We start from the raw sequence: 24,636 nt of genomic DNA on the forward strand, positions 1-24,636 counted from the left end.
AAAGGGCTATGAAAGGGGTGATGTTTAATATTACTATTACATCTTTCTGGCATGGGAGATCTGGGTCTAGCAATGTCATCCTCACTACCTTGGCCATTGCCCCATGGTTCCATGTTTGTACCAGGAACTGCATTAAATGAGGTTCAGACATTTCCTTTTCCCAGACATTCAGATCATTAATCCTACAGGGGCTGAGGTTGCTGCAAGATAAGAGAGCAGGAATCCCATGTAGCTCCTCATCTGGCATCTTCTGTTGTGAAATACATTGCCAGGTATCATATAAGCTCCCCAGTTCCACCTGTGTCAAATACCTACAGAAGTTAGAGGCCTTAACTCTTTAGGGCTGACAAACCATGAAGTTTCATCACCCTTCTATTCTGCCTTCTTTTTTGGGGGAAAGAGAGGGAAAGACTTAGAATCATAGAGCCCTGGAACTGGAAGGGACCTCAAGAGGCCATCGAGTCCAGTCTCCTGCCCTTACAGCAGGACCAACCAGTGTTTCTTAAACTTTATGAGACCACAGAACACCAATAATATTTTTATGCAGAACACCTTTGAAAATTTTCTTTAAAAGAAAAAAAAAGTCAGCCCAAACCCTTCACTCCCCCTCCCTTTCAAGAGCAACTTACACAGCAAAATTAAAATGAAATAATTTAATCAAATATCATAGCAAAGATGAAGTAATACTGCATATATTTTCTGTTATTAAAACCAGATACAATCAGTGTATTTTTACAATTGTCCATGACACACCTGTGAATTGTTCATGGAGCACCACTGTTCTGCAGAACATAACTTAAACACTGGTCTAGACCATTACTGATAGATTTTTGTCAAATCTTCGCTTAAATATTTTCAGTGATTGAGATTCCATAACCTCCGTAGGCAATTTATTCCAGTGCTTAGGCACCCTGACAGGTAGGAAAGTTTTTCCTAACGTCTAATACAAACCTCCCTTGCTGCAGTTTAAGCCCATTGTTTCTTGTCCTATCCTCAGAGACCAAGGAGAACAATTTTTCTCCCTCCTCCTTGCAGCAGACTTGAGTCTGCTTGGATAAATTCACAAAGACTGACACTATTTGCAATTTGCTGGTCACTTACTTTGTTTTTGTTTCTTTCCTTGGCAGCATTGAGAAGTTCTGTGCTGAAGGAATCCCTCTGCTGGGCATACTTGTGCAATCTAAGTATCTGAGAACAGTAGTCCATGTACTGGACAAAGTCCTTCCCTTGTTCTATCCCTACCAGTATTACCTGCTGAAGAATGAACAGTAAGCGTGGTCTTTATTTAACTATAGCACCATGGCAGAGCAGTGTTTGTGTGTGGCAACCTCTGACTGGAAACATAATCAGCATATTTGCCAAATTGTTTTTTAACAGTGATTGTGATTGGTGGCACAACTGTGGTTGAAACACTCACCCCGTGTGCTATTGCCGGATATGCAGGCCTCCTGCTGAGACCTGTGCTGTAGCCTGTAGCACAGCTGTCCGGTCTTTGGATGGTCTGATACGTTCTGTCAGTGGATAGGCTGGGTAGATAAGCAGGCCCCACTGTGGGTGTCAATCCGTTAATGCTGTTTGTGCTAAGCATGATAGAGATCCAGTCAGAATCCCCATTGGACTTGGCCCATAGGCCTATTAACACAACACTTTGTCATGACTTACTGCTATGTTATGAGTAACTGAGATAGCCATGTTAGTCTGTACTCCAACAAAACAAAACAGCAGAGGCCAGGCTGCATAATTTACTATGTGAAATCAGAGAGAGGAAACCGTGTTAGACTGTATTTCACAAAACAAAAAACCAGTCACTTTAAACACGAACAAAATAATTTATTCTTCAGGAGTGAGTCTGTCCCACGAAAGCTCATCACCTAATAAAGTATTTTGTCAGTTTTTAAAGCGGTACGTGACTGTTTTTTGTTATCTGAAATCAGTCTTCTCCCAAGTCCTCATTTCTGTCATGCTGAAATGGGGTCTGTTCTGGGACAGATTTGGTCAGTGCTTGGAGCTCTATGGGGCAGGCCAGGGTAGTTTTGCAGCCTCTTTCAAAACATCAGGTACTTCAGAGAGTGTTTTCCTTTTCAGGGGAAGTTCAGCAAAGAGATCCTGAAATATAACCAGCTCCTTCTGTCAGTGTCCCATGTGCCTTTCAGTTGTTTACTGATCTATATCAGGTCTTCTCAGGCATATCTTCAGATGTTTGTTAACACCTCTGTGCACTAACACCCCCAACCTGCCTGAGGAGCAAGGCTGCACTTTCTTAATGGTCCTTCCTCCTCTGCCTGCCTTTGCTGCTGGTGATGCCATACTGTGCTTTCCTGAGTTGGGCTTTTTTCCTCTTCTCCCCATTCCCTCTTGTCCAAATTTGCAAGTATCAGGTACTCCCTGTGTTTATATAATGTTGCGGAATGTCTTACAAACTGCATATAGAACCTCCTGAGGTAGAAGATTGCAGCTGACTGGCCCACTGTGGAACTCCAGGCAATGGGAATTTTGTCTAACAACAGTGGGGCGAATCTCTCCCTTATGAGGAGTACCATAGTCCAGGTAGAGCAGCTTGGACCTCCTGTTTTTTAAGATCTCGTCTGAGACCTCTGTACACAAACTGATGCCCCTCTCACTCATATATTTCACTTGCTGAGCTTTGTCTCACACATATCTTTGTGCCTCTTCCATGTTGGTTCCTGTTCCTGGAGCTCTTTCCATCTCTTCCCACACCAGTCAACTTCTCTTTCCTAACTCAGGTGTCCCATGAAAAGACAATGTTTTTTCAGTGTTGATCTAGAGTCAGCAATCCAAACATCTTTGTGAAAATTTATGTTGATCTGAGATGATATAATTGGAGGGGAAGTAACATCTGAGCTGCCTGAATTAGATTGACGCAGCTCATGTATGGTCTCTGTGTATTTCTGACATAGTAAGGGTGATAAATTGAAATCTATGCATTTCACAACACATTGGTCTATCAGAGGGGACTAAAAGCCTGCCTCCTATCTGCTCTTTATTGATAGTTATGAAAAGCACATTGAGACCTTTAAAGTAGGAGGTCTTTGGTTAGAATTTTCCTTCTTTACAAGTTCTTTGTGGTGGGTGGTGCCCTTTGTTCCTGGCATTACTGGTTTTCAGCAATGGGGAGTTTGAGACAGATTGAGATGAACATCATGGGTATAAATTTAAGATGATAGTTCAGATGTTGAAATGTTCACATGTTGATATTAAACAATGTACATTTCTTTATAATGGTTTGGATGTAAGTCTAATCGTTGTCACCTTCAGAATTATGACACCTAAATCCCTCGGAACAAATAAGCCCAGCAATGTGTGTATGATGTAGGAGAAATTTTGTCAGTGAATGACATTTGTGATTGTTATGGTGCCTAGGTTTTTATCATATATCCAGCTGTTCCTTCACCTGGACAGTGGAGTTCCACAAGGCATGACTCAGCAGGTTACGCACAAAGTGGCACAGCACCTGACGGGAGCAAGCTATGGAGAAAATGTTAAGCTTCTCAACAGCATGATCCAGGTCAGAAGATGAAATGTGAATGGATTGTACAGCTAATGGCTAAAAAGTGATGGCTGAGGATTTCACTCTGCAGTGTCCTCAGTGCTAAGTGTTTTCTTTCTTTTTTTTAATATAGTGGTGGAGCTCCTGGTTGTTAAAAAGAGAGTGAATGCTTACTAGTGTTGTACAGAATGTAGCATGAAGCATAATTTTCACACTGGTATTAAGGTCAACTACAGCAGGAATTAAGAGGTGCATCTGGCCATTTGCTGGAGTTTGTAACTTATCTGTTCTTAAACTGCTAGTTTGTGATCCTTATTTGGAAAATGTTACTGTTATATACAGAATTGACAATGGTCTTCCAAGTATTTCTAGGCCTATCAGGGCATGAGGCCTAGACCCTGTGAAGTCCAATGGCAAAAATCCCAGGCTTAGGAAAGATAACCTGTTACCCATGCTGCAACTGGGAGCTCTGTCTTGCATGGAAAGCAGAATGAGCACCACGGGGTAGGTCTTGCCAGACTGGGAGCCTACAGGGTTTCAAACATATAGCTTCAGTGGCTGTTTCATCTCCTGCAGTTTTAGAAGCCTTAGAAAGGGTCTCTTCTCCAGCAGCGTTCATAAGCTCCACAGATCCCCTGCTTTAGCATCTCTTTGTGTGGAGACTTTTTGTGATCAGGGATGAAGCAGAAAACAGCACACCCTTTACAGTAATGCCATGTGTGAAAATAGGTATCACTGGAGTCCTTAATGCTGTCACAAACATTAAATAATTGCTCAGTAAAGTTTTATGCTTCAGTAATTCAGGTTGGGAGCTGTTTGTTAATTCTACCCTTTAACTTGGCAGAGCCACGTTTTCACAAACAGCCAGCCAGATGGAGTGGGGCCAGCTGCTGTACTGGAGTTCTGGGGCCAGCTCCTCACTGCTCAACAGCTGTGGCACAGAGACCGAGCAACGCTCTACCTGCTGGATCATTTATGCAAAACAGCTTTTCAATATAATCAAGAGGACTGTGTGCAAAAACTGCTCTACCAACAGCATAAGGTAAAATGGATGTGTTGGTGCAGCCGTTGAAAAGTTTGTAAAGGCCCAGGTCTGGGATTACCAGCTCCAGATAAATCTGTTTTAGATACAATATGAGCCTGTTTATCTGAAAAGTAACAGGGATGTTGGTAAACAATTGAGTAAAATGGAGTTTGACTAATTGGGTGGTACTGAGTGATTTGGGGCTAGAGCATCATTAGACAAACAGGGAATTTTCAAGTTCAGGTTGGGCACACTCTGATCTGGCAACATCTGTGGTCTCTTGTGATTTAAGTTAGCTGGATATGCACTTGTCATGGGTGTGGCCAAGTTTTCTGAGGTCCCATAAAGTCTGTTTCCAGCCCCCAGTCCTGGCTCTGAGTTCTGTGCTGTTGTTTAGCTCTAATGTACCCCGCAGTGTATTCTCAGAGCCCAGTAAACCGTTACAGTGTCAGCAATGCTGCTAGACAATACTGACCTCTCGTGGTTCAGCAAATTCTCTGCTGCAGCTCTGGTCAGATCCAGAAGGTGCTATACAAGAATACAGGAGAGATTCAACCTGTATGAAGACTTGAGTAAAAGGAATATTACTGGATCTTTAAATGATGGTACCTGACTTATTACTATTGTGTTGATAGTGTTCTCAGTGCTTTACCTGGCACAAAAATATACAGTCCCAGATATAAAGGACACAAGACAGAATGCATCATTCATGCTTTTGGATTTCCCAGATGAGGAGGGTTCCGTTATATTAAGTGTTGTTTGGCCCCCAGTGGGCCTCCTGGAAGACCTGTGAGATGTAGCTGGTATTGCAGTGGTGGCTTTGTGAAGCAGGATTGAGAGTTGTTTACACACATGAGCAGGCTGAAGAAAAGCACACAGACAGTTCTGTAGCTATGTAAATCCCCACTCACTCACTCTCATTCGTTCTGTATTTCATGCAAATTTCCCGTGCAGAATGCATTAGGTTATCACTGTGACAAAGGTCTGCTGTCTTCTCTGGTCAGTTGGATTGTGGCAGGAAATGTGACCCCTTCCTTCATCGAGGGCAATGCGAATTCCACGCAGGTAGGCAGCTACATGACTTGAAAGTACTCTGGTTCTTCCATGGAACTTGTTTGAATATTATCTTCTACTCTTGTTCCTTTTCTTATTGCAGAAGGTCTCTTGGAATTAAATAAAATCCTATGCACGCTGCTGGCTTATCATGGTGGAAATGTCACGGGCCTTTTGCACTGGCATTTTTTTGACATGAGGAAGTTGGCAATTTAAGTCCTAAATATGAACCCAGGAACTTATCTGACATGAATGTTAGTTAATGTGTAATGTGGAGCTTGTTGCCTTGTAGGCTTCAGTGTGAGAGACTGGACTGCCTCGTGATAAATGTTCTGAATACTTGTCACTTCCTTCCTGCTTACAACACGTAACAAGCCCCTAAGTTGAGACCTGTTGCATGTGTTGTGCGGAGAGGAGTTCTGTTGTTAAAATATGTGGGTTAGTTATTTTATCCGGCGGTCTCTGAATGGATAATGGTGGTAGCTACCATCTTACTCCTTTGTCCACTGAGGTCCTTCTAGTTATTATAGGTCAGCATTGAAATGGAAGGTTTGATTGCATATCCCTGGGAAATAAGATAGCTATTCATAAAACTTCCTGATTCCACATCATGATGCTTTCAGAACTTTCAAAGTAAGAACCTAGGAAATATATTTAGAAAACAGCAGGATTTCCTCTGCAGTCAAGATTTTCTGTATGCTGTATCTTACAGGTTTGGTTTTCATGGATGGTTCTGAATATGGAGTCCATATTTGAAGAAGATTCCCAACTTCGCAGAGTTGTAGAGAGTGAATTGGTTATCAACGCTTTAACTCCTGATCAAGCTCTGAAGGCAAGAGAATGGTTACCTCTTCATACGTAGAAAACTGAGTCTTCTCTTGAGCCATTCCTGGCAGCGTTGCTTGAACAGACACCAGGAAAAAGAGCTCTAAAGGATATTGCATCCTCTTTTTTTAAGTTTAGCATTTTAAAACCAGCATGCCAAAGACCAGATTTTTAATGCATTATTATTTTTAATGTCTTTTTATGGCAAATTTTCTACCTGTATATAAAATGCATAACATACATACTGTAGCACCTGAGCACCTGTCAATCTTCAGAAAAATGGGGCAGTGCTGTTGTTATCCTTATACTCCTGGGGAAACTGAGGCATAAAGCAACTAAGTGACTTGTCCAAGATCACACAGAGACTCTGGTGAGTCAGGGATTTGAAATCACATCTCTGGAGTGCTAGACTAGTGCCCTAACCATTGCATGATCCTTCCTTTAACTATTGCAATGAACATGTACACAATAATTTGCTTGTGAAATTATGCTTCTAGAGTGAGCTGGAAACTATTCATCATAAATACTGAACTGGCTAATAAAGTAGGTTATTGCTAATAAGATCTTATGTTTGTAGGATTCAGAGTTTGCTGGATGTACCTGTATCATTTGGCTTTGCCTTCATCTCATCTTCTGTTATTGGCAAATAGGATGTAATTTCTTTTTAGTAAAAAAGTTAGCTTTCCATTCTGCACTGCTCCATGGCACTGGTTGTCTTCACAGTTGCAAAACACAATTGAAAGTGCTCATTCACTAGTACCCTATTGGTTCCTTGGGTCTCGGAAAATGTATATTATACTCTGTTGTCTTCGGAGGGTGTCAGTTCTCATACGGAAATATCAGACTTGTCCTGTGGAGAAGGTCAGCTTACAATCTGAATTACATTTTGTGTCTCTTATGCTGCTTTGGTCCACAGCGTTCCTTCCACAGGTGCCAATGGTGCTTTTGGGTGAAGGTCAGAGGCAGAACATGGCCCTCTAATAACAAACCAAGTGGATTGTTGCTATAGCTGAGTTGTGCATCTTGGCACTAACAGTGGCTATGTCTACACCAGCCCCAGAACTTTGAAAGGGGCATGATAATGAACCTAACTGAAAGATGCTAAAAGTGCTTTCAATCACTCGTGGCTTGTCTACATGGGGTCCTTTTCAAAAGGACCCCGCACGCTTCGAAATCCCCTAATTCCTATTTGGCGTATTCATGGCAGTGCCTCATTGGCATCTTTCAGTTAGGTTCATTATCATGCCCCTTTCGAAGTTCTGGGGCTAGTGTAGACATAGCCATTATTGCAGAAATGTGACTGTTTCATGGGTTACTGTTAGTTAATAGCTGTAGCTTATTCAGCATTTCCAAACCACCCTTGCTCTCTTAATCAAAATTAAAGATGTAGGAATATGTTATAATCGAGGAACTACAATGGCAGAGGGCTTTCAAGAACATTTGTGAAAAAGTTTTCAATTCCTTTTGCAGAAAGCCCAGGCCCAGCTGAAGCTGCCTATTGTACCTTCTCTCCAGAGACTCATGATCTACCGTTGGGCTCATCAGGCCCTGGCTACCCCTGCAGATCACCCCCTTTTGCCCCTCATCTGGCAAAAATTTCTCCTTCTTTACCTTCACCGACCAGGGCCACAGTATGGGTGAGTTGGTTATTCATTAAAGGTTCTAATATAATTAGTGGCAGGCATTTGTGTTCATAGTATAAATGAGATTAGTGAGTGCCTTGTTCAGTCCCTTTTTGATAGTGCCAAGAGCTCAGCTAAGTGCAGTATTTAGCGTCTGTAGCTTCTGTGAAGTAAAAACCAGTGTGTCATGCAAATGTGTTGATTTGACATTATCAAGACTTTTCTTTTGAAGGTTACCTGTAGATGGCTGTATTGGAAGAAGATTTTTCCAGAGTCCGGCTCATGTTAGCCTATTAAATGCAATGAAACAGCGCTTGACTGAGGTGGCAGACTTCCACCATGCAGCTAGTAAAGTGCTTAGAGTGGAGAGTGCTGCAGATGGCAGTGAAGGCATGTCAGAAAAGGGGAGCGGCTCACCAGATTACCTGACTTCGCCAGAGTTGCATAAAGAGCTTGTCAGGTAGATCAGACCAGTTCTGTTTCAGTTATGGTTGACACAGCTAATTTCACAATAGCATCCGTTACAGACTGTGTTTGTGTGGACATGGGGCCAAAACCTACAGTTTAATCCAGTCACTTTACTGGGCGCATGCCTGACTGACCAAGTGCCTAATGAAGCTTAAATAGCCTCTCTCAAGTCCTGGGTTTCTTGCTTCTGTGCCAATAGTTTTAATATGGTGGGGTCCATATATCATAGTACCACAGAAGTATATGTTCTTAGTATGAAACGTCCAGAGACAGCAATTGAAATCTCCTTATTTAGCAGATATGTATATTTAGAATCTTTAGAATTTGGAGTTGCAGATGACTCCTCTTTTTGCAGCCCATGTATACTGCATGTGTGCAACCAGCAAAGGAGAGTATATATCTTTCCCAGCCATATTTGAAAAATAGCTGCTGAGTGGACCTGGATTATAACTTGACAAGTACTTTATCTGTTTTTTCATTTCAAAGATCTCCCCCACATCCCTGTTTACAGTTAGACTCTTCTAAAGCTCAGTGGTTTGAGCATTGGCCTTGTAAACCCTGGATTGTGAGTTCAATCCTTGAGGAGGTTGTTTAGGGTCTGGGGTAAATAGATTTAAAGAAAAAAAGTGTCATGGATGGTGCTTGGCCCTGGCAAGAAGGCAGGGAAATAAACTTGATGATCTCTCAAGCTGTCCCTTCCAGTTATATGTGATATGTATATCTCCATGTTTAAAGCCTAGTAAACCTATTGGGAAGCTTTATGGTCTCTATTTTCCCTTTCTGAATTTAATCCAATTAATTTCCCTGCGTGTTACCATTTTAAATAATTACATCATTAGCCTTTGAATTGGCATTAACTATTCTTCATCATGGAGTAGCATAGATCATTTGAAACAAGTAAGTCTTGAATTATGATATCAGAGAAGTAACTGTGTTAGGCTGTAGCTTCGCAAATAACAAGCAGTCCTGTAGCTCCTTAAAGACTAAAAAATTTATTAGGTAAGACCCACTTCCACCAAACCTCATTACCTAATAATCTTATTAGTCTTTAAGGTGCTACAGGACAGCTTTTTTTGTAGGATTATGATGTCTGTGAAAAAGTGCAGCTGCCTAAACTAATTTTTGAAAACTAACTCTCCAAAACTCTTTTTTCTTGCTGTCCCATACTCCAGTCTAGGCTGAGATGCCACATTGCACACTGGAATGTAACAAGGCTAGTGAGTTGGGTTCTGGTGTAACCCAACAGTCAGTGTGTGTAATGTGTGCCCCTTTGTGTTAAATGTGTAAAGGGTATTAGCTGGTTTCATATCCTAATTACTGAGCCTAGTTCTTTAGCTCAAGTTGAAAAGCCTCACTGTTTTTTGCTCCGGAGATTCCCATTTCAGTATGTATTGTTGGTCAGAATAGTGGTCATCACGTGTTGCTGTGTATATGCATTCTGTTCATGTACCATCAAGGGAAAAAACCCACACACTCACAAAAGTCTTCCCTCCTCTCATTTTTTGTTTTTAGGCTTTTTAATGTGTTTATTCTGTGGCTGGAAGAAGAAAGCTTTCAGAAAGGAGATGCCTACATTCCGTCTTTACCGAAGCAATATGATGTGTACAGACTTGCTAAGATCATGCAAAATCAGCAGGTAAAACAGAGACTTCAGCAACACTGGCACAGCAGGACTCGATTGATTTGTGCTCCAAAATGTTAACAGAGATGCTAAGTAACTTTTTAAATTGTGAAAAGTCTTGTACCGTGCTAGTCTGCAGTACTGACCATTCTTCAAGCTGTGGCGGTATAGCACTTAGGGGGCTTTTACCTAGAATCCTGTATGCCTGTGATGGCCAGTCAGGTCTGAACTAGCCACATGATTCTGAAAATGTATATACTGTTCAGACTACCTAACCACACTCAACCAGCCACATGTGGCTAGCATATTGGACACATGGCGCTACGCTGACCCGAAACAGCCTCCTTTTCCTTGTGGACAAGAGCTCATTCCCAGAGTCCTTGCATGCAGCAACAAGAACATAACTCTTATTCTGTACCTATCTGTGCTTTTCCAAATGGCTCTGAGAACAGTGCAGAACAGGATTTTCGACAACAGATAAGATACTTGAGTCTGAAACCTGCTCTCACTGAAATATTATGTATTATTTCCTGAATAAGCAAAAATGAATGAGGCAAGTGTGCATTACTTGGGGCCTATGTGTGTCAGATCTTTCATGTTGTTATTTGTTGATGCCTTTTTCATAAGGCAAACCCTTGAAAGTGTCTTTTACAGACGTTCCTCCTGGAGACTATCCATTAGATACCTTCCATGATGGTCATGAGTGCCTGTCAGTGGCTGTGTCTGAAGATTCCTTTATCCCTCTAACTGCTGTTTTTTTCCAGCTTTTCTTGTTTTTCTGGGAAAGCTTTTCTTTAAAATATTGGGCCTGGCTTCTGGTCAGTTTTTGTACAGTCTTTCTAGTAATGTACGTGAAGATGGGTGCACTGTGTAAAGTACCTTCTCAGCTTTGCAAAGTGCCCTGTAATAATGTATGCCTTCTCTCATGCCCTAGGATTTGTGGATGGAGTACGTCAATATTGAACGCATACAGCATGAATTTCAGGAGGCTCTTAATCTTTGGCTCCAAGTCAAACTTGAATCCCATGCAACGCCTAGTACTCCATCAGTGAAGACAGATCTCACTAACCCTTTGTCAGGTAAGCCACAAACACATCGTCAGTCAAGCTGTCATAGATTCAATAAGAGTACATTTAGGGCTGTTGTGAAAGAAGTTCATTTTACCATTTGGGTGCTTTGGGAATACCCTGGTGTCTGTCATAACAAGTGGATTAATAAAATTTGTACATTCCTTATTGAAGTACTTTGGCTTGCAATGAGACAGTGTTGGGCAACCTGCAGCCCGGGCCACATGCAGCTAATCAAAGTTCTACGTGTGGCCTATGTGACATTTTGGTTACTTTTGCCCCTGCACAGGGTGACCAGATTCTGCTGGTTTCCATCCATGTAGTGTTTTTTCTACCAGTATTACTAATGTGATATGCACGTAAAGCCAGGGCATGTGAAGTGAGGTGTGTGCTGATGGCACACCACACTGACTGTGAAAACCAGGCACACACTCTGGAGCCAAGCAAAGTACTGCTGTAGTTCACTTGGCACACCCTGTAAATTCTGGAAAAACAAGCACAATTAGCAAAATTACCCTATCCTGGGAGACCACCTCACTGTCATTGCATCCCACTGAGATGAAGGTGGGCCACTCGTGTGTCCTGCTTACTAGCCTAGGTTGCCCATTGCTCCAATCGGATGATGTTGTTGTTGTGCAGTTATTGGTGAAGACTTTCAGAAATTAGGTGGCTACTAAATCCTCATCTAGGCCCCCTAAATAAGTAGTTTGATTATTCAGAAGTCTTAAACCAAACAGCAGCTCCCATGTAGTGGAATTTACATACATGGATGTTTTGTCTCTTTATCATTTTCCTTAAGTAGAGGCACCTAAAATATTGTAGGTGAAGATGGTATCCCTGCCAATTATTATGGTTTCCTGATATTTTTCATTGTAGGATTCTGGTTATATGTAACTTTGCCACACTTTAACTATGTGGATTGAAATTTTTTGTGCTGGATGTCTGCCTCTAGGTGAACTGGTTTGGGAAATTGGAAAATTTCTGCCAAAATGTTTTCAGGTATTTCTGAGAATAAGGCTAGTGAAAAATAACTTGCATTGAGCATGTTAAAAAATGTTGGCAATCTTTTCTTAGAGAAGCTGAAATGTCCTTGTGTTTTGCAGCAGGGATTTGAAATTTGGAGGGAGTGGCCTTTGAATGATGGATGTGCCTTTGGCTGTCCCTGTGAAAACCCTCCAAAATTTGGCCACATTATAAACTTAACTCTGAACCACTCTTAACTACTCTCTGGGAATGGTTTTCCAGCCAGTTATGCACCCGCCTTACAGTGGCTCCATCTAGGTTATATTTCCCTAGTTTGTTTGAGAAGATCATGTGAGACAGTATCAGAAGCCTTATTAAAGTCAAGACATACCATATCTACCACTTCCCCCTTATCCACAAAATGCGTTACCCTATCAATAAAAGCTATTGAGTTGACTGGTCTGTAATTCTCAAGTGGTCATTGTAAATCTGTGGTTCTCTCTGCCAGACACCGCAGTATGCTAGTCTTTGAAATGCTCCTGTTCCCCAAGTAGAACTCCTGTCTCTCACAATGGGCTCGTGATAAAGGTGGCTGACAGTTTTGCCCAAAGAATTGTATTCTATCTCTGCTTCTGCCAAGAGCTTGCATACCATGCCAGTCATGTCAATTAAATCAGAGCTGAACCTGAAGTCAAATGTTGTTGTGCCCTGAAAGTGTCCAGTGCTGTATATTGCTAAGTACTCTGAACAATCAGGTCATGGGTATCTTGAATTGGGCACCCTAACTGCTCTACTTCAGATTGCTGTTTTGTAAAATGGAGACAAAATACCCCTCATCTCAGTGTTGTGACAATAAGGACGTTGTTTGTCAAGCACTCCTACACTTTAGTGATGAGCACCGTAGAAAAGCCCTTAAGGAAGCAACTCTGCCTTCAGAGCAGGGCTTGAGTAGTGTGCCGTAACAAAGGACTAAAGCTGTACACTGAACAATGAGGGGGAGAAAAGAATATTTAATAGAGAATCATCCATTTTGTGCAATTTAGTGAGGCAGAGGTCTTGGGGAGAAAATGGCATGGGATCAGATAATTAAAGATTATATTATAATGCATCCAAGAAGGCCGAGTTAAGATTGCACAAGCAACCTCAATTCTGACTTTTGCTAACTCATGAGTACTCAACTGTGTTCAGTTTTCAGTGTTCATTTAATGTATATTCCTTATGTGAAGTAAATTACAATTAGGCATTGCTGGCCACCACCCCGGGCTACGGTTCCGATGATGGTACTGGCCATGGTTAACTCCCCTCCCCCCTGTGCGACCCACCCCCCCCCATGCCCCACAGCAGCAACCCAATCCGCTTTCCCCTCCTGCCCTTGGCCCCAGCATCAGACAACGTGGTGGGAGCCTGGGTGGGTAGCGTAGCCCTCTGCCTTTTCTGCTAGCCCCGAGGAGCAGCTGCCTCCAGCCAGCCAGCATGGCCCCTGCCACCCCAGAGAGCCATCAGCCACCTGGGTAGCACGTCCCCTACCTTCAAGGGCAGTTACGGGGAGCTGCTGCCACCAGAGCATGTGGCCCTTGGAGGCCATCAGTACTGGAGAAGCACTGTCCTCACCATTGTGGGTGTGCCTGGTGAGCTCCTGCAGATCTTTGAGCCCTCCACCCCATGACCTGACTCATGCTCCCCTCACCCCCTGTCCTGAGTTTTTCCAGAACACCAGACTCCCTACCCTGAACTCCCACAAGGACCTGAGCAACACTGGGTAAATCCTCTAGTTAGTCTATAATTTAGATTTCACCAAGCTGGTAACGTGCATCCTGGATTACCCTATTAGTCTTACCTTGGAGTCACAGTTTCCTCTGTATGCATCTTGCCACCCTGACAAACTAAACGTGCTGGGAGGTTATTACAGTGCAACCTCTGAGTTACAAACACCAGAGTTACGAACTGACCTGTCAACCGCACCTCATTCAGAACCAGAAATGTGCAATCAGGAAGCAACAGGCACAAAAACCAAAATATGTATTAAATGTAAATTACTGTAAAAAAGGGAGGGAAGCATATTTTTTCTTTGCATTAACAAAGTTTCAAAGCTGTAACAAGTCAGTGTTCAGTTGTGAACTTTTGAAAGAAGAACCATAACATTTTGTTCAGATTTTATGAACAACTTCCATTCCTAGGGTGTTGGTAGCTTTGAGAGTCTAATTCCAGAGGATTGGTCAGATACTCCAGGTCAGTGGATACTCATGATTTCACACCAGAAACAACACTAGTTTGGTCTACTAAACTAACTAAAGTTTTATTAACTAAGACAAAGTGAGAGCTAGAGAGGTCAAAGCAGTAAAAGCACGTGTCCAAGTTTGTAAGTCCAAAACAATAGGAAGGATTTAGTAATCTTCTAGTTTTCCAAAAGTCTTTTCAAGGTCACCCAGGGTAAACTGGAGGATCTCTGACCACTTGTTCAGTATTCCACCTTGTTAGATCCAGAACAGTTCAGAGATCCAGGATTATTCTCCCAGATCTGTTGTTGTAGCTGGTTTCCCCAGAAAAATATCTGGTCAGTGTCTCCATCCCAGCACTGGCTTTTCCTTTGCTGACAAACTGCACACTGGGTCTGTGGATTTCTCATTGTTGTGTTCAGTGACTCACAGTTTGAAGTTCACAAGATTCTTCATTTATAGTTTCTACTTTCCAATCATGTTTGATGGCAGTCCAGATACAGAGATGTATATGGTACATTTAATTACAGCAGTCTAAGCAATCTTTCGTTAGTTTACATGACATTTACATATCAAATTTTGAGAAAACTTACCATTGGTGTATGTAATGTTCGTACTCTCATGGATCAAGAAGCTGTTGCAAGACCTGAGAGAAGGACAACTCTCAGTGCTCGTGAACTAGCCCTCTATAACATTGATATAGCAGCATTAAGTGAAACAAGACTGGCTGGGGAAGGTTTCTTGAGTGAACCAGGAAGTGGTTATACCTTCTTCTGGAAGGGTAGGACTGAGGCAGAGGATAGAATACATGGAGTCGGTCTGGGAATAAAAACTTCATTAATGCATCAACTCCCAGACCTTCCAGTGGGTATCAGTGAAAGACTGCTGAAACTACGCTTCCCACTAAATACCAAACATCATGCCACCATCATCAGTGCACATACACCCACTCTAACGTGCCCTGACAACTCAAAGGAACAATTCTATGAAGATCTCGACAGACTGATCAAGGCCACGCCTGCAACAGACAAACAACTCCTACTTGGAGAGTTCAGTGCCGGAGTTGGGGCTGACAACGAGAACTGGAAAGGAGTAACCGGGCCACATGGTGTAGGCAAAATGAACAACAATGGACTACTTCTTTTGAGCCTTTGTTCTGAAAATGACCTGATTATTACCAACACTGTGTTCTGACAAGCAGATAAATACAAAACGACGTGGATGCACCCTAGGTCTAAACAGTGGCATCTGATAGATTATGCCATTGTCAGAAGGCGAGACATCCGAGACGTACTGATCACCAGAGTAATGCGAGGCGCAGAGTTCTGGACAGATCGTAGATTAGTCTGGATGTCTCTTCAACTTTACGTTGCTCCCTCTCGGCACAACTGCCTTAAGCATGTGCGACCTGCTTTTAACATAGCCAAACTGAAGGATGCCCAAGGTTTCAACAATTTTCAGAAGAGTCTGTATGACAAATTAACATCCCACGGTCAACTGATCGGTACTGTAACCGAAAAGTGGGATCAGTTCAAGCAGATAGTGACTGACACAGCAATAACATCGCTTGGACCAAAGAAAAGAATACATCAGGATTGCTTCGATGAGAACCAAGAAGAAATATGTTCAGCACTGGAAGTAAAGAGAAAAGCCTTTATTGAATGGCAGAATGACGCCTCCTCAGCCTCCAAATGGGACCATTTCAAGCACCTTCAGAGCAAAACACAGGAAGACCTCCGTCAGATACAAGACAGCTGGTGGGAGAGCAAAGCCAAAGAAATTGAGCACTATGCTGAGACCCACAACTCAAAGATGTTCTTTAGCGCTATTGAGACTGTCTATGGACCTTCTAAACCAAGGACTACCCCATTGCTCTCATCAGACAACACAACGCTGGTCAAAGACAAAGAGGGCATGAACAAAAGATGGCGAGAACACTTTAGCAACCTCCTTAACAGACCATCGACTGTGAATAATAAAGTCCTCAATGAAATTCCACAACAACCCGTCCTGACAGATCTTGACTTTTTGCCCACTATAGATGAGATTAAGAAAGCTGTTAGCCAGATAAGTTCAGGAAAAGCTCCTGGAAAAGATGGGATACCAGCAGAGAGAGATAATGCGGCAAGTCCAGCAGCACTAGCAGTGTTCCATAGCGTGATCATCAGCATCTGGGAGGATGAAAACATACCACAGGACCTCCGCGATGCTATTATTGTCTCCCTTTTCAAGAATAAAGGCAGCAAAGCAGAATGTGGAAACTACAAAGGCATATTCCTCCTCTCCGTTGGAGGGAAGATCATCTCCCGCATCATCTTGAACCACCTAATAACCAGTGTTTCCGAGGCAAATCTACCTGAAAGTCAGTGCAGTTTTCGACCTGGCCAGAGCACAGCCTATCTGGTGTTTGCTGTCAGACAAATACAAGAGAAGTGCATTGAACAGAACATGCACCTGTATGCTGTCTTCATAGATCTGACAAAAGCGTTTGATACCATCACCAGGGAAGCCCTTTGGACCATTCTGATACGACTTGGCTGCCCAAGAAAATTTGTCCAAATTATACACCTTTTCCATGATGACATGACAGAAGTGCTGTCTGATGGAGCCACATCAGCCCCCTTCAACATCACCAACGGCATGAAATGAGGATGTGTTCTCGCTCCTGTTTTATTTAACCTGTTCTTTGCATGCATCCTTAACCATGCAGTGAAAGATCTGGACCGAGGTATATACTTGAAATACTGGCATGATGGTTCACTTTTGACCTCTGTCGCCTGAATGCAAAGATTAAGACAGTGCAAAAACTCCTTTCTGAGGCACTCTTTGCCGACGACTGTGCCTTTATGGCTCACACCAAAAACTATCTTCAGCACATTGTCAACAAGTTTGCTGAGGCCTCGCAACGTTTCGGACTATCAGCCTCGGAAAGACAGAAGTTCTCCATCAACCTGCACCTGGATCAAATGCTCCTGTCCCGACTATCTCCATTGACAGCACTCAGCTTAAAGTAGTGGAGAGCTTTAAATACCTGGTTAGTGTCATATCCAGTGATGGATCAGTGGATAATGAGATCAATGCGCAAATATTCAAAGCGAGCCAGGCACTTGGCTGTCTGCGTGTCAAAGTTCTAAACCATCATAACATCCGGATGCCAACAAAACTGCTTGTGTACAGAGCTGTTGTTCTCTCATCTCTTTTGTACGGGTGCGAAACATGGACACTATATAGGTGTCACATCAAGCAGCTCGAAGCATTCCACATGCGCTGCCTCCATAGCATCATGAAGATCTGCTGGCAAGACAAAGTGCCTAATCTTGAGGTCCTCGAGAGAGCACAGATGACAAGCATCGAAATTATGATTATGAAGTCACAACTACGTTGGACCGGTCACGTCAGCCGCATGGATGCCAACAGAATCCCTCGCCAGCTTCTTTATGGTGAACTCTCCCAGGCATCTGGCGTATATGTCGTCCACAGAAACGGTACAAGGATACCATCAAAGCCAATCTGCAGTACAGCAGTATCAAACCTAGGGACCTTGAGGACGCCGCCAGTGACAGAACACAGTGGCGTGCAACAGTCAGAAATACCTGCATTGCCTTTGAGGAAGACCGCTGCCGGCGTCTACAAGAGGCACGCGAACGACATCACAGAGCATCAGCAATGCACAACCTACAGATTGCAAACTTCCCATGCACCACCTGTGGCAAAATGTGCACCTCTAGAATTGGCTTATACAGTCACCAGAGGGCACAGTATGAGACCAATAACAGATGATCTGCACAGATTTGTCATCATCGGATCGATGGACTACCATTACGTATCAAATATCTCAGCTTGGCACTAAAACATACTTTTGATCTAGGATTAACTAAGTACAGGGATATTCATAATGTAAGGCAGTAGCAACCAAGAGGTAAATGTACCATAAATGTAATTACCAGGGGCAGATGCCATATAAATGAAATGTGACAACACCTCCCTTACTTCAGTTCTAACAAGTGAATTGATCTGTGCTTCCCAGCCCACTTAACATTGCTTTGCTGTTCACACACAAGTGACTTGGCCTACACTTTTGATCTGGGCTGGTCACAACCAGTACTAATATAATTATTTTTATGGTCAGATTGTATACTAAATGTTGTTCTTTGAGTGACAAGAAATGACCCTGCTTTCCTTTCCAGCCAAGGAGAGAATAATGAGTAATTTGAAGAAGTATGATGCACCCAAACCCCCTCTTCCCCTTCAACCATTGAAACCTCCTGTGCCTGTTATTTCCTCTGCCAGTCTAGTAAGTCAGAAAGAAGCAACACAGCTTGTGCGCATGGACCTTAACAACTTACAGCAACATGCCAAGTAAGACATCGCTATGTTTTTTTCCTGCTGTGCTGGTATGTTCTGATGACTTCTGAATCAGCTTTCTTATCTGTATTGTTAGCATGATCAGAAATAACACAACTTGATTCACTTATTACTGACTTAGAGTGTTTTTCTGGTAGAGTGCATGATTATTTAATTGATTATAACTAATTCAGGACAAGAACTAACTAGTAGGAATTCTTCTGTTCCCTGGAACATTCACCTCATTCTAATGAAAATATAAACTATTTCTACTCTAGCTCATTTTAGGTGAGTACTTAATGAACATTTTACACAAGTCTTCCTACTGTGACCATTTCTTGCAATTGAGCCTACCAGAGGAAAATCTGACTTCAAGTGCTGGTTAACTTCAAACAGTGCTTTTCTGCAGACCATGCTGTTCCCATTCTCATAGCAAAGTGTAGTTGAAGAACATAGACTTAAAAAAATGATAAATGAGTAGTTTACAAAATGTTAATTGTTTTAGTCATTCTGAAACAATATTGACTTGATCACATATGTAATGTGTAAGTAGAATAAAGTCCAGGCCATTTATATATACTTATTCGTTTAATAGTGTAAATTTCACAAAGTTGACTAAACTATCGAGCTTAATCAGCTAAGAATAATCAAAAAAATTCTGAACAATAATTGGAAAATCTTGGTTTAGAAGTGAAATGAAGGAAGTAAAAAATAATGAAAAACATAAGAGAATAAATGGGAGGTTGATAGTAATGAATATAAATCAAAAGCTAGTAATTGTAGACAATTGATATGGGAAGCAAAGGACAACTAAGAGAACTCTGTGACAAAGGGACTGCAGAAAGAATGCTGTGGTTAGCAGAGTTAAGTTCAACAGTAAGGAATTTTTTAAAGTTTTATTAGGAACAAAATACCTGACAGTGGTTTTGGTCCATTAACAGATGTATATAGTAGAATTATTGGTAGTAGTGAAGAGAAGGCAGACACATTTAATAAATATTTCTGTTCTGTATTTGGGGGAAAAAACATATGCATTCTGCTCATTTGATGATAATGCTCTCTCATTCCATTAGTTTTCATGGAGACTATTAAACAGAAGCTATTGAAGTTAGACATTTTAAAAACAGCAGGTCCAGATAATTTGCAGAGCTGGCTGGATCATTATGCTGATTTTTCAGTAAGTCTTAGAGCAGCAGGAAGATTCAGAAGAAGGCTGACCTGATCACTGGTAAAAAAGGGTTAACAGGATGGCCGGGGCAATTATAGGCCTGTCAGTCCAGCTTTAGTCCAGGGCATTATTGGAAGCGGGTGATATGGGGCTTGGTTAATCCAGAATGGAATTGCTAATCAACATGGGTTTATGGAAAATAGATCCTGTCAAACTAATTTGATAATATGGATTTTTTTGAGGTGGGGAAATGAGATTACAGTGTCATTGTTTAGAAAAACTGTGCTTAAAGGCATTTGATTAGTACTACACAACATTTTGATTTAGAACAAAAAAACCTAGCGTGATGTAGAATTACAAAGTGCACATTAAATGGCTTAAAAACTGTCTAAGTCTCAAAATAAAATTCTAAATGGGGAATCATCCTCATCAGATACATTTCTGATTCTTGGACCTGTACTGGTTATCATTTTTATCAATGTCCTGGAAGAACATATAAAATAATCACAGATAAATGTTTGCGGAGGACAAAGCAATTGGGATGAGAAGTAAATAATGGAGAAGCCAAGTCACCGATGCAGAGCAATCTGGATCACTTGGTAAAGGGGGCCCCGACAAACAATATGCCTTCTAATATGGTGAGGTGTAAAGGTATAGGTTTTGGAAACAAACAACATGGGTCATACTTGCAGAAAAGCAGTATTCTATCCTGGGAAGCAGTGATTCTGGAAAAGATTTGGGAGTCAATGGGGGATGTAATCACACTGAGAGCTCAATAGAACTAGTGCAGTCCTGAGATGCATAAAGAGGGGAATCTCGGCTAGGAGTAGAGAAGTTACTTTATCTTTTGTTTTTTGGCACTGGTGGCATAACTGCTGGAATACGGTGACTAGTCCTGTCCTTAATTAAAGAAGGATATTGATAAATCAGAGGAGATTCAGAGAAGAGCCGTCTGAAAGATGAAAGGGGTAGAAAACATGTTATAGTGGTAGACTCAAAGAGCATGATCTATTAACAGAGAGAGAAGTAATGGTGAGATGGTTAGCCTGAAAATATCTCCATAGGGAATTAATATTTGATAATGGACTCTTCAGTCTAGTAGGAAAAAAGATAACATTTTTCCGGTGGTTGGAAGTTGTAGCTAGACAAATTCGACTGAAAATCAGATCATTTTTTTAAGTGAAAGTAACAAACCATTGGAACAGTTCACAAAGGCTGTGGGGAATTCCTCCTCACTGACAAATTTTAAATCGAGATTGGATGTTTTTCAAAAAGATCTGCTGTAGGAATTATTTGGGAGAAGTTCCATGGTCTGTATTATACAGGAAATTGGGTTAGAGGATCAAAGTGCTCCCTTCTGTCATTGGACTCTCTAAATCCTTTCAAAGAATTGACATGAACATTGAGAAAAGGTTTGTCAAAATGCTTGTACGGAACAGATCCCCAAATTTTTTTTTTTCAGAAATTTCAGAGGGCTTCCCTGTGTTAAGCAAGCCATCCAGCCTTTGTATTTAAACAGTATTTGTACCTACGTACAGGATGTGGCCTAATTAATGTCCTGTTGGCTTGTCTGAGAATCTTTTTTAGGTGCTATATTGGAATGGCTTGTGAGTCTCCTGATGAAGTTACTGTTCCCGTTGTTATGAATTACTGCTTGGTAAATGTACATCTGTTGTGTTCATTAAGTAAACTTCTGTACTGCCTGAAGTTTGGATTAATTGCTTGCCAGAGCTAGAGTTAGGTACCCTTTTCCTTGTATAACCCATCATCCTGGTGTCATGGTGTCTCTTGCTATTGACGGTTCCAATGTGCAGTTCTGTGCTAAAGGTTTTGCTAATTACTTGTTCATGTTTTGCAGGACTGCGGCTTTCCGGGAGACCCAGCAGGTTGCCCTTGACAGTGAAATGTTGGACACGATGCCCAAACTCTATATCAACAGGGAAGAACAGATTACTCTCGAGCTGAAGTGCCCGGGTACTTCAAATAAGAGCTGTCAGGGTCCTGCTCTTGTGACAGTCCAGGTTAGAGATCCAATTTCTCATCCTCTAGCTCAGCAGTCCCCAGTTTTTTTGAGGATCATTCCTGCCCCAGCCCGTCTGCTCACTCCGGAGCCAGTGGGGCCACAGCTGGATTGGGAGGCTAAAGACACAGCTAGGAGTAAGAGGGCTGAGACACTGGCCTCAACTGGGAATGAATCTAGGACTGGGAACAGGGCCCCGCTGGCAGCGAGGCCTTGGTCAGTGGTCGAGGCTGGGAGCAGAACTGCAGCTCTGCTCTAGTCCTTACCTCCAGCCTCGGCCTTAGGCTGGGGCCTAGCATGAGGCTGTTGGTGAAGCTGGGCTGAGGCCGGGAGCAGGGCTGGGATCTGAGGACGTGGCTGGGTACAGGACTGGAGAAGAGCTGGAGGCGGGAGGGAGAGGGGTCGTGTCATGCCTCTCTGTACATTAAGAGGGCACACCTCACACTCTTGGGACCTCTGCTCTAGTTCCATGCTTTTGGGTCTTTGGCTTTGTATAAAGTGAAGAGTTCTCCCTATGCGGTGTTTGTTTGTGTTTAATGTTGCTCAGTGGTTTTGGCGAGGGACGCTGTGCAGATGTGTGGGTTGATGGGAATAACTGGGTTCCAGTTTCTTTTTACTGTTGTTTTATGATGGAGGGAGATTTTTAGAAAAAAATTGTCTTGTCAACGTTCTTAAATTTTAATTAGTTGGCTCCCTCTTCCATAGTTTGAAGGGAAGCATAAAAATGAAGCAATCAGCCAGCAGCTTCACACTTTGCGTAAAGAAGTAAAACTACTACAAACAGAAGCCACAAAGCCACCTTCTCTGAGCACTGTGGAAGCAGCTGTACATGTGGAGAACTTTATAACGTAAGTAATGCAGTGCCTGCAAAGTGTAGTAGTGTTTTGTAATGAAAATTCGGCTTTCTTTACGGCCAAATGCAAAGACAAAATCTGTTTCTTGCTCTTGTAATACCTACCAGTACAAGTCATGAGAAGGATTTGAACTCCTGGACTTACTGGTTCACAACACAGACCTTTACCACAGTAACTAAAGCCATATTTCTGTCTGTTCACAGCCGTAGTAGTAGTAAGCCTCTTCCACTCCTGCCTCGTGACACATAGGCCATTGACGACTGTTCGTCATCATCCCCGATCCTGGGCAATCACATCCAGTCCTGACCAGATGCATCCCGTCTTTTTAGTGCCTGCCTTCAGGTCTCTACACAAGCTGTTTCTTGGACACCCTCTTTTCCTTTTTCCCTGTGGGTTCCAGCTTGAAGCTTGTCTTGTGATGTTGGTGGTTGGTTTTCTAAGGGTATGTCCAATCCATTGCCATCTTCTCTTCCTGATGTCCTCTTCGGCCGGAAGTGTATGAGTCAGTTGTCACAGGTCTCAGTTGTTGATGGTGTCTTGCCAGTAGATCCAGAGAATTTTATGGAGGCAATTATTGATAAATGTCTGGATTTTTTGGACAGACATCTTTGTTGTTCTCCAAGTTTCTGCTCCATACACTAGGACTGATTTGACATTGGAGTTGAATAACCTGATCTTAGTCTGAGTTCTGATCAGCTTAGAATTCCAGATGTTTTTCATGAGGAGAGTGGCTGTTTTGTTTTCCCAATCCTCTGTCTCACATGAACATCAGTGCCCCCCTCTTCATCGATGCTGCTGCCCAGGTATTGGCAACTTCTTCCAGCTCCCTGCCACCGGGTAGAACTGTCTCCGTGCTACTGATGTTGATTTTCAAGGTCTTAGTTTTTCCCCTGTGGATGTTGAAGCCAACTGTAGCTGAGATGTCAGCAAGGTGTGACGTCTACTCTTGCATCTGTTGGTGGCTGTGGGACAAACATGCCAGATCATTGGCAGAGTCCAAGTTATCCAGCTGGGTCCGCAGTGTCGACTGGATCCCATTACTTTTTCTTGCTGTTGTCATCTATGTTACCCAGTCTATCACCAGGAGAAAGAGAAATGGGTCTTGTTGGACTCCGGTCTTCACTTCATTCACTTGTTGCCGTCAAGTGCGTAGATCTGTGTCTTCATCATACAGATCTTGTAGAACCTGGAACTTGTTGGTCAAGGAAGGTTGATACTGTTCCTGCATCTTTGTATCTTTCAAGAGGCTGATGTTGTATCTCTGTCTTCTGGTTGCTGTTTCTGGCATATTCTTGAGCTTCAGTTTCAGTTTGGAAACCTATAGATGGTGATCTGATGCTACATTGGCTCCTGTCTTCGCTCATACATCATACAATGATCTTCTGAATTTTTTTTGATATACACAGGTGGTCGATCTAGTTTTCTGTAATGTGATCTGGAGAGACCATGTTGCTTTGTGAATTCTTTTGTGAAGGAACACACTGCCTCTGGTGACAAGGTTGTTAATGGCACATATATCTGCAAACCTTATTCCATTTTCATTCATCTCTCCCAGTCCATGAGGGCTCATCACCTCTTCATAGCTGGTGTTGTCTGCTCCAATTTTGACTTTGAAGTCTCCCATCAAAATGTTTATTCTGCACCATGTAGGTTGTCAAGTACATCTTGCAGTCTATCAAAGAAGTTGTCTTTTGTTTCTTCATTGTGATAATTTGGTGGTGCATAGTACTGAATGATGTTCATTTTGATCTTCTTTTTAGTTCTGAGCGAGACTTGGTCCATTCTTGGTCCATGGGCTCCCTAGCCAATCAATGCCTTCTGTGCTTGTTTTGCTAACATAAGTGCAACACCTTCTGTGTGTGGAGCATTGTCATCTCCTTGCC

At 42.4% G+C, this 24,636-nt stretch overlaps 1 protein-coding gene across 11 annotated transcripts in view; it reads left to right on the forward strand.

Annotated features, from left to right (window-relative positions):
* EPG5 (ectopic P-granules 5 autophagy tethering factor) overlaps positions 1-24,636 on the forward strand; it is a 98,375-nt gene that overhangs the window by 30,639 nt on the left and 43,100 nt on the right. For all 11 annotated transcript variants that reach the window (XR_012645813.1, XR_012645814.1, XR_012645815.1 and 8 more), the window contains 12 exons: positions 1,128-1,268; positions 3,382-3,526; positions 4,353-4,550; positions 5,487-5,597; positions 6,298-6,417; positions 7,881-8,047; positions 8,265-8,492; positions 10,013-10,136; positions 11,056-11,200; positions 18,555-18,726; positions 21,738-21,900; positions 22,605-22,747. Coding sequence is in view for 7 of the 11 variants with exons in the window: in XM_074995828.1 (XP_074851929.1) it covers positions 1,128-1,268; positions 3,382-3,526; positions 4,353-4,550; positions 5,487-5,597; positions 6,298-6,417; positions 7,881-8,047; positions 8,265-8,492; positions 10,013-10,136; positions 11,056-11,200; positions 18,555-18,726; positions 21,738-21,900; positions 22,605-22,747 (1,857 nt within the window). In the remaining 4 variants the exon portion in view is untranslated. The remainder of the gene's footprint in view (positions 1-1,127; positions 1,269-3,381; positions 3,527-4,352; positions 4,551-5,486; positions 5,598-6,297; positions 6,418-7,880; positions 8,048-8,264; positions 8,493-10,012; positions 10,137-11,055; positions 11,201-18,554; positions 18,727-21,737; positions 21,901-22,604; positions 22,748-24,636) is intronic.

The sequence above is a fragment of the Carettochelys insculpta genome, chromosome 5, assembly GCF_033958435.1.
Source record: "Carettochelys insculpta isolate YL-2023 chromosome 5, ASM3395843v1, whole genome shotgun sequence".
Classification (NCBI taxonomy): domain Eukaryota; kingdom Metazoa; phylum Chordata; order Testudines; family Carettochelyidae; genus Carettochelys; species Carettochelys insculpta.